Source organism: Conger conger, chromosome 3, assembly GCF_963514075.1.
Source record: "Conger conger chromosome 3, fConCon1.1, whole genome shotgun sequence".
Lineage (NCBI taxonomy): Eukaryota > Metazoa > Chordata > Actinopteri > Anguilliformes > Congridae > Conger > Conger conger.
Genome location: NC_083762.1, coordinates 77,156,279 through 77,174,044, shown reverse-complemented (window position 1 = coordinate 77,174,044; position 17,766 = coordinate 77,156,279). Strand labels below are relative to the sequence as shown.

Genomic DNA, 17,766 nt, shown 5'->3' with positions numbered 1-17,766 from the left:
GACAGAAGTCACTTTAAATCTGTTAACATGAAGTACACAGCCCAAGGCACTCCTGCTTTATGAAGTAACACATATTATTTTTAGGTGCAACTTGTTAAGATCTGTCAACACATAAAAAATAACTACTTCTCTCCAGGGCATTGCTGGACAGAGAGTCTAAAAATGGCCAACACAAAAGCCAAAATAAAACAGCCCAGTTCTGCTTGTAATTAGACATGCATCAGTGGTCTGCGTTCATGATCGAGGGTGTTCGTACATATGTTAGGGCAAGTGTGTGTGCATGCGTGTGTATGAGTGCATTTGTGTGTGCAGGCATGTGAGTGCGTGTGTTTGAGTGTGCATGTATGTGTGTGTGTGCGTGTGTGTGTGTGTGTGTGTGCGCATGTGTGTGTGCGTGTATGTGTGCATGTGCATGTGCACGCGTGTGTGTGCATGTCTGAGCGTGTGTGCCTGTATGTGTGCCTGTGTGTGTGTGTGTGTGTGTGTGTGTGTGTGTGTGTGCATGTCTGAGGGTGTGTGCATGTCTGAGCGTGTGCACACATTTGCAGATGTGCGTGCCTGTGTATTGTTATGGTTTACCTGGGAAGACCATACGGATGTACGTGCCTGTGTATTGTTATGGTTTACCTGGGAAGACCATGCGGATGTACGTGCCTGTGTATTGTTATGGTTTACCTGGGAAGACCATACGGATGTACGTGCCTGTGTATTGTTATGGTTTACCTGGGAAGACCATGCGGATGTACGTGCCGATCAGGAAGTAGAGGACGGAGTCGATGAGGAGCAACCAGCAGAGCCAGCCGAAGGAGCAGGTGTCCCCGGCCAGGGGGGAGACGTAGGAGTTACTCCACTGGATCCCTGCCACGTTCAGAGACAGGAGGAGGAGCACGGGGTCAGGGCGCCCCTGCTGACAATTCCAGCTTAAACCGGCCTCGACTGGTCAAGCTGGTCCAAGCTGTCTTTTTAAACACTTTCAGCTGGTCAACCAGCTGACCAGCCTAAATAGTCAGCTTGCCCACCAGTTGCCTGCCAGCTTACTCTACTAGCTTAATAAACTTTGTCCAGCTAGAGACATTACATTACATTACATTACATTAATGGCATTTGGCAGACGCTCTTATCCAGAGCGAAGTACAACAAAGTGCATGCCCATAACTAGTGCGCTGAAAGACCCTAGAGGGAAGTACAATTTCAACTGCTACCTGTACAAAAAAGATAAGGACCAGAGAGACCAGCTTTGACCAGCCACAGACCAGCTATGAGCAGCTATAAGTGTCAGAAACACAGTTTAAACCACCTTGAAACAGATCACAATCAGACGGCCTGAGCCGGAGATTTCAGTAGGGACACTACAGCCCCAGCAGACCGGCTCAGTGACCTTACCTTCTCCCTGACCCTCGTAGCGAGAGATGTACTGGCTGGCGTAGCTGAAGCAAGTGGGCGCAAACAGACTCTGAGGGACGGGAAGAGAAGAAGAGTTAATGGACATAGCATCTGTCTATTAGGTTACGTCTGTCTGTCTGTCCGTGTGTCTGCCTGTCCGTCCGTCCGTCTGTCCGTGCGTCCATATGTCCGCGTGTCTGCCTGTCTGCCGGTCCGTGTGTCCGGCCCCTCTCACCAGCGCGCTCTTGGCGGTGAAGGACAGAGACGTCTCCAGGGAGAGGACCACGATGAAGGGGAAGAAGCAGATGACGTAGATCAGGCTCCCGCTCAGCCCGGCGATGTTGGTCTTGTCGAAGAAGGTGCTGACCAGGAAGCTGATGGCCAGGATGGACAGGCCGTAGTCGCACAGGTAGAGGAAGAGCAGGAAGCCGTCGCTGTGGGGCAGCACGCGGCCGGCCTTCAGGATGATGGTGAGGATGATGATGGTCACCACCAGGAAGGCCGAGCTCTCCAGGAACCAGGCGCAGAAATGGCTGAAGGGGTTGACCCCCATCATTTTCATGTACTGTGCGGCGGACAGGGCGACAGAGGAGCGAGGTGAGGGCCGAGGGCACAGTGATATATACGGATGAATGCAAAAGTATTGGGACAGGGACACAATCTTTGGCTCTGTACTCCAGCTCACTGGATTTATTAAAAAATAAATGTGAGGTTAATATGCTGACTGCTGGTGTTTTATTTTTGCGGTCGCCATTCAAGGCGCCGACCAGCTTGTCCGGAGCATTTGGGGGTTAGGCGTCTTGCTCAGGGACACTTCGACGCACCCAGGGCGGAATCGAACCCTCTGACTTCCAGACGACTGCTCTTACCGCCTGAGCCCCTGGTCACTGGGTAGCAAAGCCTTTGCATTCAATGACTGCCTGAACTCTGCTATAGATATCACCAGATACTGGGCATTTAACTGCAGAGCACCCAGTCATGCAAGCAGACATAAATGGGGACAAAACCCTTATTTTGAGCACTGACGCAGTTCAGAAAGACACTGCAAATAGAGCATATTTTCACTTGTGTATTTTACACCGCCTGTAGCATAGTGGTTAAGGTGCATGACTGGGACCTACGATGTAGCCACAATAAGATCCGCACAGCCATTGGGCCCTTGACCAAGGCCCTTAAGCCTGCATTGCTCCAGGGGAGGATTGTCTCCTGCTTAGTCTAATCAACTGTACGTCACTCTGGATAAGAGCGTCTGGCAAATGGCATTAATGTAACGTATTGTGCACGACAAAATAAATCTGGTGCGTTTATATTCAGGTTATACATCAGTCCCTAGCGCTAATGTAGAACATCTATTTCAAGTTTGCAGAACATTAGATCCTGACCCAAGACAAGATTGCTATGCAGTTTAATTGGCATCTCCCTAACTGTAATTTATTTCTATTAAAAACAGAGGGGGAAAAAAGCCTTGTGCACAAACGTGTCTCTCCATTAATGAGGCACTGGCAACAGCGAGAAGGGAAAAGCATGAAAAAAAACTAAGAACTTTGAGAAAAATGCTTTGCATGTCAAACACCCAGTACTCAAACAGTACCCTTGTTAGAATCAAACAACGCTGGTCTCAACAAGCATATCTTCAGGTTTGCTCCGAGAACCAGGCATGACAAAGGTGACTAAAATGGAGACAATTAACACTTGATCGCAATTAAGATACTTATTCACAATAATGGCTAGAACATTGTAAGTGATTACATATTGGAGACTGGCATACAAAGCATTTTTTTTTGCTCCATAATTCTTTTCTGTTCAGGTTATACCAGAAATATATCGGCTCTCTCAACCTTCCACCCAATCATGTCCTGATTTAATTGTCTAAAAAATTGTTCTCTCCCTCCCCACCTCACCCTAATGTAGGGTGAGTATTCTGGTACAAAATGGCTGCCGTGCATCACCCGGGTGAGTGCTACACATTGGGTGGTTGAATTCCCCCTCATCACTGTAAAATGCTTTGAGTACGAGAGAAGCTACATATATGCAAGGAGATTATTATTATTATTATTAATATTATTATTATCCGTTCAATGTTCTCACCAAGTAAAATAACTTCTTCTTTTTTTTTAACTGCGCAATTCATTCAAACTTTTTTTATGCTGACATTTTTCAACAAGATAACATAACTCAAAGATGTGCTCTACCAAACGGCTCAGCGGAAGATTAATGAGTTAATCTCGAACCTCGTGCAGCCGTAGTTCCCTCTCGTGGACCAGCTTCTTGACAAAGTTGGCGATGAACAGGACCCAGGCGATCATCAGCACCAAGGGGAAGGCAAAGGCGATGCTGTTCAGGTACCTACAAGGGAGCCAAAATGGCGTCAGATGAAACTGTGGCAGACAGCATGCACAGCAATCCAAAGATGTCACTTGCACAGGTGCCTACAAGGGAGCCAAAATGGCGTTAGACAAAGGGCAATATAGTGGGAAACCGTGCTCAACATCCAAAGATACCTCATTCACAACCACCTACAAAACCAGCTGTGTGGGCTGTTCATAGCAGCGCCAAGATTTCCTACAAACGGCTGCTGCAGGCGTTTATATGAATCCTAGGGCTTATCTGCATCATGACACCAGTCTAACGTAGCGGTAGTACCTGGAAAGTGCGTTTTCCTCCAATAAATCAATGCAGAGGAGACACAAGCTCATCCATCAGTCATTCCTTCCGCCACTGACACGTCAACCTCAGGATGACGGCGTCTCCGTGCTACGTGTGGCAGAGACTAATCGCATGTCGCTGAATACAGCGACAGAACGCAATTACTGCGCAAAAGTCATTTCCGGCAGAAATACATTTTTAATTATGAACACTTCCGTGATAAAAGGAAACTGCTCCAGGAATGAATATGACACCGCACATTATACGCTCGTGTTGAGCCAACAGACAAAGGGATAGGACGTGTTTATGCATATATGCACCTACTGTACAGTTTAATCCATCGCTGTGTGAAATACTTGCAATGTTCCGACAGTAGGGGGCAGCAGCGGGTGGTATTGCTAATACAGTCCAGAACTGCGTAATTGTGTGCTCGCATGCATCTGCGCGTATGTGTGTGTGGGGGTATATGTGCATGTGTGTGGGTGTGTGGGTGTGTGTGTGCGCGTGCGTGTGTGTATGTATGTGTATATATACTTGTCTGTGTGTGTGTCTGTGTGTGTGTCTGTGTGTGTGTATGTGTGTGTGTGTGTGTGTGTGTGTGTGTGTGTATATGTGTGTGTGTGTGTGCATGTATGTGTGTGCGTGTGTGTGTGTGTGTGTGTGTATATATATGTATGTGTGTGTGTGTATGTGTGTGTATGTGTGTAAATGTGTGTATGTGTGTGTGTGTGTGTGTGTGCATGTGTGTGTGTGTGTATATGTGTGTGTGTGTGTGTGTGTGTGTGTGTGTGTGTGTGTATATGTGTGTGTGTGCGTGTGTGTGTGTGTGTGAGACTCACTCGTCTCGGAGGTAGCAGGGGTAAGGGAAGGCCTGCATCTGCACGGCGGGCTCCTCCACCCTGCGGCCCAGCTGCAGCTCCATGATGGCGCGGTCCAGGCTCTCCTGCAGGTAGGCGAAGCCGCGGGTGTAGCGCTGCGTCTTGATGGCGGAGATGTAGGGGCCCTTCACCCAGAAGGGGTTCCGGGCGCGGTCCGTGCGCATCACGTTCTCCACGTTCATGCGGATGGTGTACTCCACTTTGGGCGGGAGAAGGGAGCCTGAGGCTTCTCTCCGCCGCCGGTCTGAGCTCGACGGGCCCTTCGGCAGCTCAAAGATGATACCTGAGAGGGGGGGGGGGTCATTTGTAACACCTGTCATGGGAACTTTTGCAGAATGCTGCGTAATTTGGCGTTGATGTTCTCGGGGCTAAGGACAGAGATACTTGAACTGCGGGTTGAAAGAGGATTCTCGTCCAATTTTCTATGTTGATGTTGTTTAATCAATATGCACCTGCATATTTCCACTCAAAACATTTTAGTCATTTTTCAGATGTTTTAAGTCCAAAGTAACTTACCATAAATAGCAAAAAACTCAAATTTCCAGTCAGTTTCTGGTCAGTCCTCGTATGATGCTGGTCAGTTGAACCTAATGGTACTAATGGTACCTAAGGCCTGCCTACTACTGCCTACCACTGTCAGAACAGCGGATTCCCTCCCCATAGTTTGACGCAGACCTTTTCAGACTGTAGCTTAGTCTTCCTTCCTGATATACCCACCCCTGCCCCCCAATATCCCTCTTGTATTCCGTATTTTTAAAAAAACTTGGACTTACGATTACTATTCTTTTTGGTTATAACCGCTCTACATGCGCGTTTTGCCATGTATGGACTTTTCGCCTGCTGAGAAACTTATGCGCTTGTAAGTCGCTTTGACCTAAAAGCGTCTGCGAAAATGACGAAAACGGAGAAGGTAAATGCAATGGAATCCGGCGCTTCAGAGCTGCAGCCAATCACCGGGCGGCTCTGGGGCCGGCGGTGGGCGGGGCTTACCGGCGTAGAGGTCACGGCTGCGAGTGAGGTTCTCGCCCAGCGCGTCGAGTTCCTCGACGGAGCCCATGGCCTGGAAGCGGTCGAAGTTGACGCAGGAGGAGAGGTTCATCATCAGGGTGGAGAGGGTGGAGATCTGCTGGACAATGTGCTTGTTCTGGTCCAGCAGGGTGGTCATGTTAGCTGCGCAGAGAGAGACCGTGTCAGACGGGGGGGGGGGGGGGGGGGGGGCAAAACCACACAAGCAGGGCGGTCATGTTCGCTGTGCTCAGGTTGGGGCACACTACACACTGCAAAAAATGAGTTTCGCAAGAGTTTCAGTCTTGTAATAAGACTTAAGGGGCCAGTTTCACAGACACAGGCGATACTCCATTGAAAACCCAATTTAGTCCAGGACTAAGCCAAATCTGTATTTGTGAAACTGGCCCCAAGATCTTAATTTTTCTCTCAAGTAGAAAATGGTAGCTTGTTCTAAGTTAATGTTTGCATGACAAGTTAAATTTGGCAAATGTTTAAACGAGTCCTGCACCTCACTTTTTGTCTTATTTAACAAAAACGTAAAGGAAATAAGATTTTATGTCTCAGTTTGAGTCTCAGGTATTTTTGTATGTGTGTGTGGGGGTGTGTGTGGGGGGGGGGGGGGGGGTGTGGGGGGGAGACTCTCAGCAGTGCAGTAGGACAGGTCATTTTACAGTATGAACAGACAAGGCAGACATTGGGTAGCCTGAGGGCGGAGTTTTAAGGGTTTTGGGGAACATGATGACAGCGGAAGTCGATCGGAAGGCAGACCTGGGTCGAATACGTAATCGCTTTGGATTCAAATACCTTTCTATGTTTTAATGCATTTGACTGGAACCCGTGAAATACTCACAAAATGTGCAAATCCCCCTTTCTGGCCTTCTTGGCCGGCTCAATTGCAGCAGGCAAGGTCAACCGACCACAGAAAAGTAATTGAATCAAAAACAGTTACGTATCAGACCCAGGTCTGTCAGAGGGGCTCCACTGGATTCTCCTGAGGGCCCCCCAGGCCCTAGAATTGCCTCTGCGTGTCACATTTTCAGAGATTTTGCAGCAGCACAGAGACAGAATGGGGGAGGATTTTGGACAGCTGTAACCACGCTGTGAGACCCATGGGAACTGGACTGACACAGCACACACAGATCTAATAATACCCAGCCATTTATCTTGTTTGTACCTGATGCACCACAACATTTTGTGTACATATTTTCCATTCCGAAGTGGGATCTGGCGATTGGGGTTAGTTTCAAGGTCAGATTATCTCATTTCCTGCCTCAGAAACATCATGGATATGCATTTATCTACTGCAGCAGATGGCTGCAGTGGGCCAGAACCTAATCGGCTGACGTATTCAGCCGTCTCCGCTCACCTGCGTGATGTCCCTTCTCCCCCCCTCATCCCCAGCGTTTAAAGAGAGGATTAAAAACAAAAATAAAACGCCAAGCGAGAGAGGAGAATGCTGAACAACTCACAGAAGCTGTTCAGGGTCTGTTGCATCAGGGGCACGTCGATGTCCGTCTGCATCTGGATGAAGTTTTGCACAAAGGGATTGCCCAAGGAATTCTGGGAAAGGTAAGACAGCCAGGCAGGGTGTTACAGGGACTGAACTTATACCTTCATTCAATAATAAAAATAACAATAATAATAATACATAATCATTTTATTTATATAGCAAACAAACAAACAAATTAAAGTAAAAAACCTCAGATACTCAGCCTTATTACCGAATATGCACACCATTACCCTGCTACCAGTAACCCTATCATTCACTCACACATGCTGATAACTAACAGTATTATAATCATTTTATTTAAATAGCATTTAGTAAAACAGGGTTCCAAAGTGCTTTACGCCGGTAAAAGAAAACAGAAAGGAATAAAAATAAGTTAATAGGACAAATCATAAATGACAGATCATGAGGCGTTTACTAGTTAAAGGCACATACATGGGATAAAATAATACAGGATCAGAGAGCTGGGGAGAGTAATCAAAAACAAGACAACGCCCCAAAACAAACACATAATTTAAAGTAAAAAAACTAAAAGATACATGGCTGTGTTACATGTGTTACCTGGAGCGATGGGAGGGTTTCTATGTGTTACCTGGAGCGATGGGAGGGTTTCTATGTGTTACATGGGTTTATATGTGTTACCTGGAGTGATAGGGGGGGGGGGGGGGGTTTCTATGTGTTACCTGGAGCGATGGGGGGGGTTTCTATGTGTTACCTGGAGCGATGGGAGGGTTTCTATGCGTTACCTGGAGCAATGGGAGGGTTTCTATGTATTACCTGGGTTTCTATGTGTTACCTGGAGCTGTAGGAGGGTTTCTATGTGTTACCTGGAGCTGTAGGAGGGTTTCTATGTGTTACCTGGAGCAGTAGGAGGGTTTCTATGCGTTACCTGTAGCATTGGGAGGGTTTTCTGCAGTAGTTCTGCCGAGTCCATCACATAGCCGGAGGACTTGAGCCACTGCTGGGCGTACACCCGCAGGTCGGCAAACTGCTGCAGGGTAGTGTTGGACTGGGAGACAATGAACACATGACAAACATTACATTACATTATTGCCATTTGGCAGACGCTCTTATCCAGAGAGACATACAGTTGATTAGCCTAAGCAGGAGACAATCCTCCCCTGGAGCAATGCAGGGTTAAGGGCCTCGCTCAAGGGCCCGACGGCTGTGCGGATCTTGTTGTGGCTACACCAGGGATTGAACCAGCGACCTTGCGGATCCCAGTTATGTACCTTAACCGCTACGCGACAGGCCACTCGACATACTCCAGAAAATGCATTGCTCCAGTTTGTCAGCCACTTCAACTGCAGGCTATACGTTTGTATAACAGACCAACAGAGCTCGGAGATTTTAAACCAATTAACCAAATGAGCCAATTATCCAACACTCATAAACATTAGCCTAAAGTAACCCGCTTCATTCAGATCGGGAGAGAATTAAGTTCTTCAGCTCTAATTAATTATTTCATCCCAAAGGTCACCAAGGAAACCATTTGGCTGCTGAAATAAATAATAATGAGCAGAGGGTGTCCAACATAGTATCCCTGTGACAGATCATTAGCTCTTCAAAAGTACACACACAATAATACAGAAACGGATGCGGAGTGTGTGTGGCTGTCTGTGTGCGTCTGAGAGGGGGAGAAGGACAGACTTTAAGGCTGTGATCGGGTGTGTGTGTATGCGTAGGAATTACATTATTACATTATTGGCATTTGGCAGACGCTCTTATCCAGAGCGATGTACAGTTGATTATACTAAGCAGGAGACAATCCTCCCCTGGAGCAATGCAGGGTTAAGGGCCTTGCTCAAGGGCCCAACGGCTGTGCGGATCTTATTGTGGCTACACTGGGATTTGAACCACCGACCTTGTGTTTCCCAGTCATTTACCTTAACCACTACGCTACAGGCCGCCCTGAATGTGTGGTGCGTCTGTGTGTGCGCGAGTGTGCGTGTACGTGTGTGTGTGTGTGAGCTCCAGGTACCTTCTTGATGATGTCTCTGATCAGCGGTGTATCCGGGGTGTACAGGACTCTGCCCAGGAGCATGGGCTTGAGAAACGCCCAGGCCACAGCGCCCCCTGTGGTGTTCACCATGTCCAGGTAGAAGTTCTTACAGAACGGAGCTGAGGAAGAACTTAGAGTTATTACTGAATACGCACACCATTACCCTGCCACCAGTAACCCTATCATTCACCCACACATGCTGATAACTAACAGTCTTTCTTCAACATATTTGCACAGAACTTAATTCATCCACCAATTCCTTTACTGTCATGGCACCGTCCCAGTTAAGTAGCGGCTAATAGAGAACTTGGTTCAGCCATCGTTTGTATGAGATATAATGATGACAGGCTAACAAAATCTGACAAAACACTATCACTTTGATAAGTATCAGCACAGACGAATAAACACTCGGTTCTGGCATCTGTTTTTATCTTTCCGCATACAGTCATGTACGATCGTGTACAATCACGAAGGGTGGTAATGTCGTTCTTGCTCACTGGCGTTGCGGGGTATCTTGAACTTCTCCATGAGCTCCTCGATCTCGGGGTTCCCCTGCGTGGAGGGGTCGGAGGCGGCCGCGATGGGCAGCTTGGAGATGCCGAACAGCGAGAGCATGCCGTTGGCACACAGCGCCCGGGAAACAGTGGCGAAGGTAGCCTTGCTCGACATGGGGGCACTCCGACCGTCCACCATCTGACAGAGAGAGAGTATATTGTTTTTGTTATCGTTGATTGATTACACGTTGGAGATATGCATTGCAAAATACATCGTGCCAATAAAGCATTTTGAACTGAACGGCGCAAGAGAGCGAGAGAGCTGTCCTTTCCACAATGTTGTTTGTATTCAGGTTCTGTTGTACCACTATTCCTGTTTCTATGTGTATGCTTTGGCAGTATTTCCAGTACCAATGTATTCCATACCTATAAAGCATTTAGAATTTAAATTTGAGAGCGTGTGTGTGTGTGTATGCGTGTGTATGTGTGTGTGTGGTGCGTGTGGCAAGGTATGTGCGTGAGAGTGTGTGTTTACATGTGTATGAGAGAAAGAGTGTGCGAGATTGAGAGTGTGTGTGTGTGTGTGTGTGTGTGTGTGTGTGTGTGTGAGAGAGAGAGAGAGAGATAGAGAGATAGACATAGAGAGAGATAGAGAGAGTCGCACGGGGGGAAGCCACAGTTGTGCTTAAGATGGAAGATTGAGTGCACTGGTACAGTCAGGGAAGCCTCATGAAAAAAAAACACCAAGCTCCATTACGCTAAACCAGGATCATCAACTCTAGCCCCCAAATCGAAATCCAGCCCCGTTGAGGAGACCTACGGGGGAACGTGGAAAAGCAGCAGTTCTCCTCCCTCAAGGACCGCGAGTTAACGATCCCTGCTCTAAACCAAGCCACTTTGGTCTTTCCTACACAAACTAAGAGGGTGGTTCAAATCTTCAGGAGGTGATAATTGAACAAGGATGATTTTTTTGTTTTGTTGTTGTTTTTTTCCCCTTTTTCTCCCAATTTGGTAGCCAATTATACCCTATCTAACCCAATTGGCTGGGGATACACCGCCTTACGACCCCGACCCTCGACAGCCCAGGAGGATCTTGCGACCCTGAGAGAGACCCGCCTTCTCCAAGCCGTCTCGTGTCAATTACATGTTACTCTCGGCTTTTTGGCAGGCACACCGGTCCTCGGTGTGCAACTGCAACCGACAAGTCCGCTGCATCTTAGCCTGCTGCGCCACCACGGCTCCCAGGACGTACGCGTTGGAGGGGGGACTATTAGGGCATACTCACGCTTCGGAACTCCGGGTTGGCGACGAGATTGAGCCCCTTGATGGAGACCAGGTAGTCCTGCAGCCGGTCGATGGCGGGCAGGAGTCTGTCCATCATGTCCATCAAGAACTTGAGCATCTGCAGCATGAGGCCGACCACACTCTGCATGTCGTTGGACAGCACCAACTGGGGGCGGGGCCAGAAGGGGGCGGGGGGGGAGAGAACAAGGTTAGCCTTGTTGAGAGGAGGCGAGTGAAATTCATCTAATGCAGCATCGCATTTTGTACAAATTGTGACACGCACTGGGCCCAGTGGTCAGCCCGGACTGAATCAAACCACTTTACCCAAGTAGGTTTTGGCGGTCTTCAACGACAATGTGTGCACATAGTGTAATTACGAAGGAACATGGGTGCATTCTCGCACACACCCACACACCTGTGCATGCACATATGAGCGTTTAACCACAAATACACACACCACACACCATGCCGCCATTCTGTCTTTCTGTGTCTCTCTCATACATCGGTAATAAGGGTTACAGTAAATGTCGTGCCCCATTAACCCATCCCTTATACGCTATACCATTCATTCGCTTTGCCTCACTTAATAAATGGCGAATTTCATGAGACTCAAAATGGCCGACAGCCTGTTGCCTCGCTCATCCTCACCCTGTAGATGACATTCTCCACGTTGACGTAGCGAGCCACCAGCACCATGAAGCTGTACCACTTGCGCGGCTCCAGCGAGCAGAAGTACCGAAAGAGCAGCTCCTCGGTGTGGTTGAGAGCCAGATTCGACGGGTCACCGCAGTGTCGCATGTCAGCTAGCCAGGCCAGGAGCTGGAAGAGGAAAACCAGTAACTACTGAGAGAATGGATTCACAAGAACACAAAACACTGAGATAATGGATTCACAAGACCTCAAACCACTGAGATCGTGGATTCACAAGACCTCAAACCACTGAGATCGTGGATTTACAAGACCTCAAAGGGGCGAGATATTGGGGGGGGGGGGTTGGGGGGGGGGGCGACATGGCTCAGGCCGTAAGAGCAGTTGTCTGTCAGTCGGAGGCAAATTTCTGGCATAATGTCACTGGAAGGAGGAAGCAGTACCTGGAGGTTGCTGTCAGGCAGAACTATGTCCAGAAGATCCTTGAGCACCTCTAAGGGAATGCGGGTGAGATGGTGGACATCTGTCACAAATGCTGTTCTGTTCCTCAGAAGGTCAGACACTTTCACCTGGCCTGAGGGAACGACATGAAAAAACTCAATCAACTCAAAAAAGTCCATGTAACCACAGCGTAGAAACATATTTTTTGTTCAGTCCTTGGCATACACCAGTACACACTTAATCATTATTATTACATTACATTAGAGTACATTACATTACAGGCATTTTGCAGATGCTCTTATCCAGAGCGACTTACAACAAAGTGCATAACCATAATCAGGGACAAGTGCGCTGAAAGACCCTAGAGGGAAGTTCAGTTTCAAGTGCTAAGAATTAAACAAAGATAAGGACTTTGGCCTTGTAGATTAATCTGATGACAAAGGATTATATCCAGAGAACAACGCTGAAGAATAATGAATAATAAAGTTGTGTGGTTAGGGAAGACAGCACCGTACCGGGAGCATTGACACTGATGTTGAGGAAGTTCAGACCGGACACATTGAATCCCAGGTTACTGGAGAGGGCGTTCGTCCTGAGGCACAGAGAGGCACAGCACCATTTCAGCACACACACACACACACACACACACACACACACACACACACTCGCATAATAAATCAAATAAAAATCTAACCAATTCTATTTGCATTGCGCTTTTTACTGAGAAGTGTCATAGAAATGCTTTACTTGCCCATGGGAAGGAAAGACAAAAAACACACAGACCGAGTGACACTTAAGACAGACCATGACAGAGACACAGGGACAGGATTTCCTCCTAAGACCTGGCAACTATTTTTTGTTGCGTGTAGGGGACATGAGTCTCAGGTCTTAATCTCAAGCACTTAAAAAAAAATAAAAAAATAAAAAAGCGAAAAAGCGTTTTAGTCTTTAATCTTTTTTTTTTTCTCTCTTGTGGTCTCATGGGGATATTGGAGCCTAAAGATACAAAAAACCACACACATAACCCAACGCCGCACAGGGAAACCGGAATAAAACAGACTCCACACAGCAGGAATCCACACAGACTGCAGTAGCAGGGAGACACAGGGTTTAAACCCCCAGTGGAGGGGGGAACTCCTGAGAGGATAAACAGTGTTTTATCCATTACCCATCACACCTCCAGGCCAGCGGAGGATGGGCTCCCCCTCTATAGCCGGGTTCCTCCTGAGACTTCTTCCCGTAGGGGAGTCATTTCTCACCACAGTTTGAAGATTTCTCTCCCCACTGGGGGCTGGGGGGAAGCCTTCTATGCCTACTATTTAGGGTGTTCAGGTCTGGCGTTATTTTGCAAAGTGTCTTTGTGACACTCTTCTGTAAGAACCGCGATACAAGCTGAGGTCAATTGAATTGGCAAGCCGCGGTAGTCACACTGTACAGCCTACATCTGACCTGACCTGGTGAAAACATGACCATACAATGGCAATATTGATGAATAGAGCCACTGTGCCTTTTTCTTTTTTTTTTTTTTTTTTTTTACCCCCCGACCATGGATCTCAACAAAATCTTGTTAATTTTTTTATTTATTATTTTTTTTTTTTTCATTAGAGGTTTTGTTGATTTTTCCTCGGTTGTTTGGGGAGGTGCTTGTGAATTGAGCAGAGCACCGACTGCAGGGGGCAGCACCTCCAAAACGCATTAATACCCGGGAGGGGGGCAGGGGCAAGTAAATACGGGGTGCTCCGTACCAGTTGGTGTCCACGCTGTACGTGGTGGGGTCTCCCACGAAGGTCTGGAACAGCATGTCCGAGAAAGCGCCCAGGTTGGCGGTCCCATTCAGCAGGGCGGACGACAGCATGTGAACCGCCTGCACCGCGGGGATCCCCGTTTCACACAGGAGCCCCGGAGAGAGCGACAGCTCCCGGTACAGGCCCTGGAACGAGCCCGTTCCCTCCAGCTCACACACCTGACACAAGAAGACAAGAGCGAAGGAGGGAGGAGGGGAGAGACAAAATGGCCGCCAGGTGAATCCACGGGCCTCACCCACTGAAGAAGATTTTCACAATAGGTGATTTTGTACAGGTATTCAGCACAGCTTGTATGAATTACGGCTGAAATATCATCCCCTAATTCAATTGACTAAAGAAATGGTTCTCTCCCTCTCCACCTCAGCTGGAGCGTTCTGGCGCAAAATGGCTGCCGTTGCATCACCCAGGTTGGTGCTGCACATTGGCAGCGGTTGAGGCAAGTTTCCCCCTCATCACTGTAAAGTGCTTTAGGTTGCCGGCTGATGAGAAAGGTGCTATATATTATTGTTACTGTCATTATTATTATTATTATTATTATTATTAATTAAATTTATTCAATGAATGTGAATGAAGTGGTTCCTCTTGAGGAGAGTTAGTGGAATAGGAGACAGATTCAGTACATGTGACAACAAACTAGGGCGGATACGAACTATGTCTGAAGTATGTAAGAGTTTCACCTCAGAGGAACACAGTGGAAATAAGCCCGTTGGCTTTCTTGTGTTTTTACCCTTGACAATTTCTTAATGAATTGCTGTCTGCTATGATAATGTAGTCTTATAAAGTCTCCTTTTTAAATTGTCAAATAAATGAGTTCAGTCATTCAGAGGAACACTGTTCTGTTAATAGAAAAGTTCTTCTTTTCCTATCTGAATGTAATTCACACTGTATTTTGACTGTTTCATGCTATATGAATGCTGAATTGAACTGAATTATATTTACACCACTGAACACTTTATTGGGCATTTATTCTGCTGCTGTAGCCTATCCACTTAGAATTATGATGTGTTCCTAATATGACGTTCCTAAGTATGATGTTCCTAATAAAGTGCTTGGTGAGTGTATTTTTTTTTTTTTTTTTTTTTTACCTGGATCAACAGGTTGTCGATACGAGGGGTGAACTGGCTGGACGTCCAGTCGGTCACAAGGATCTCCGAGATGGTGTCCCCGATACGTGTCAGGAGGTGAAGGGTCTCTGTACAGGAGAGGCAGGGATGAGAGAGGAACAATGAACACCATATACTCAACTACACACTCAGAGATACAAGCGTCCTTTCTCTTTTTCCCATCGGGGAAACCCTGGTAGTTCTTTATGGAAACCCTCTGTTGTGGTGGGTGTGAAAAATGAACTAGAGAGGGCTTATCCGTGGAGCCGTTTAAACCCTTTTCTGAAAGTCCCGCTCGGAGTTGAAGACTGAAAAAAATAAATAAAACTAAGAATGTTTTAAGAACGATGAAGCCATGGTAAAAACTCAAGGCAACACTTCTGTGTATATAATGCAGCACAATGGGAGTGTGGAGTGGAGGGTTGAAGGCAAGATTTCAATGCTGCTAAGCTTGCACCAGGTCTCCCGCTAGGAATCGCCTACCACCCCGCTTCCTACAATCTTTCAGCGCAGCTCCGCTGTATAGCTGGCAGCAAGCAATGTAATTAAAACAACACATAAACTAAACTGACAAGGCTATAAAGCTCGATTCATCCTGCATTATTATGTACAGAAATTAAACAGACATTCTTCTTCTTCTACCGCAGGCAATATGCATAACTGAAAAGGGTTGGGGATTTAGAGGTAAAACAAGAACAATGCATTCATGTGTATGGCAAACAATCTGAGGTAATTGGTCAGGCATCAACCAGAGTTCATAATAATACATATAATAATAGTAATAGTTATTATAATAATAATAATAATAAGCCTGTGCTAATCAGGCCTGGGTCAAATGAGTCATTGTTTTGGATTCAAATACTTTTCTGTGCTCACCAGACACGCTGAGTAAAGCTCACAAAATAATTTGTATCCAAAACAATGACATATTTGACCTAAGGTCTGGCGCTCAGAAGGACGTATCTTATCCTTAAGAGCTTAAGTGTGCAATGAGCTTCTTTCAAACAATGCATTACTGGTAGAAAGAAGTACAGTAATTACACCGTTAGAATGAGGGTTCCAGGGTCACCGCAGTAAGGGAGGGGAACTAATATACACACAAGGGACAGAACACAGAGCTTAGTGCTTAATCACAAATATCAAATAAGCATAATATAAAATAGAAACAGTAAATGGTTGCCATTTATATACAATTCATGACACACACACACACACACACACACACACACACACACACACACACACACACACACACACACACACACACACACACACACACACACACACACACACACACACACACACACACACACACACACACACACACACACGGCGATTGGCTGACATGCAAGGCACCGGCCAGCTCGTCAGGAGCATTTGTGGGTTAGGTGTCTTGCTCAGGGGCACTTCGACACACCCAGGGTGAGAACCGAACCAGCAGCCCTCCGACTGCCAGGCGACTGCTCTTGCCGGCCGAGACAATGTAAAAGCACGTTATATTTTGGTCAGTGAGGAAAGTTGGTTGGGGGCCACAGGGAGGGGATACAGGGAGGAGGTGATTGAATCCCACTTCAGTAATGACATTTAATAAGGCACCAAATTCATTCTCTTGGAGACTACATGCCCTCCGGGCCCTCGTGAGATTTTCCAAAGCTGACATTAAGCCGCCCGTGTACGGTTTCAATTTGAATAATGTGCAATTTTACCCCAGAAGAAGGGAGGAAACGCTTTGTTTGATCCATCAGTATTAGGCGAGGCATGAAAACGTTTAAGAGGCTGAGTCTTTCGGGCGCTGCATTGTGGTTATTGACATGCAAGACAAATTGAAATTATGCTCAGATACAGCCAATTAAAAAATAAAATAAAAAAAGAAGAATAAACTGTGGCTTGTTGCCAAATTAAAGGCTGAAGGTTCTGATGCAGAGTAAAATGTTGGAGTAAGTTAATGTAAAGAGGAAGGATGAAGTCCTTCAAGTTCATACAAGTGAGGAAGCCATCAACACTCTCAGAAATAAAGTGACAGTGGACGTACATTTTGCTCCTCAAGGATAAAATTTCGCAAATGCATCCTGGGTACAAATTAGTACTTTTTTCCAAAAAAAAAAAAAAAAAGACAAATTAATTATATACTGCTGGCGAGGGGCACAATCTTATGCTTCTAGAGTATGTGTACCTTTTTAGGCACTTTTCCTTCCTTTATTTCCGAGAGTGAAGGGTGAGAGATCATAGTGGGTGCTTTGTTAAACAGAAAGAGCCTATGGTGGACAATGACAGGAAGGACACACAACATACACAGACAGGATTACCTGGAGATTGACTGAAAAGGTTCTTTACCAAACGACCAAAGGGGAGCCCATCAGGAATTCTGCCACCGACGTCAACCAACATGTCTGGGAGCCTAGAAAACAAATCACCTTCAATTAAAACACACCAAATACTTCTGAGCTTCATGCTTTTGCTCATTCGGTGAAAAAAAAAAAGGCTCTTTGCATTTAAGAACAGTTCATAGACACGTTCTACTTACAAAAGGGTATATTTAAAAAAAGGAGAAAAGAAAAACAAGCAAT

The 17,766-nt window shown here is 46.6% G+C and overlaps 1 protein-coding gene across 1 annotated transcript in view; it reads right to left on the bottom strand.

The window, feature by feature from the left end:
• LOC133125220 (glucosylceramide transporter ABCA12-like) overlaps positions 1-17,766 on the bottom strand; it is a 69,978-nt gene that overhangs the window by 32,716 nt on the left and 19,496 nt on the right. The window contains exons 13-29 of the mRNA XM_061236975.1: positions 17,506-17,597; positions 15,182-15,288; positions 14,037-14,254; positions 12,807-12,883; positions 12,294-12,424; positions 11,851-12,021; positions 11,204-11,368; positions 9,922-10,117; positions 9,404-9,543; positions 8,312-8,431; positions 7,385-7,475; positions 5,898-6,077; positions 4,869-5,190; positions 3,615-3,729; positions 1,619-1,948; positions 1,384-1,453; positions 724-858 (exon numbers count right to left, since the gene is read on the bottom strand). Of these exons, the coding sequence (XP_061092959.1) occupies positions 724-858; positions 1,384-1,453; positions 1,619-1,948; positions 3,615-3,729; positions 4,869-5,190; positions 5,898-6,077; positions 7,385-7,475; positions 8,312-8,431; positions 9,404-9,543; positions 9,922-10,117; positions 11,204-11,368; positions 11,851-12,021; positions 12,294-12,424; positions 12,807-12,883; positions 14,037-14,254; positions 15,182-15,288; positions 17,506-17,597 (2,660 nt within the window). The remainder of the gene's footprint in view (positions 1-723; positions 859-1,383; positions 1,454-1,618; positions 1,949-3,614; positions 3,730-4,868; positions 5,191-5,897; positions 6,078-7,384; positions 7,476-8,311; positions 8,432-9,403; positions 9,544-9,921; positions 10,118-11,203; positions 11,369-11,850; positions 12,022-12,293; positions 12,425-12,806; positions 12,884-14,036; positions 14,255-15,181; positions 15,289-17,505; positions 17,598-17,766) is intronic.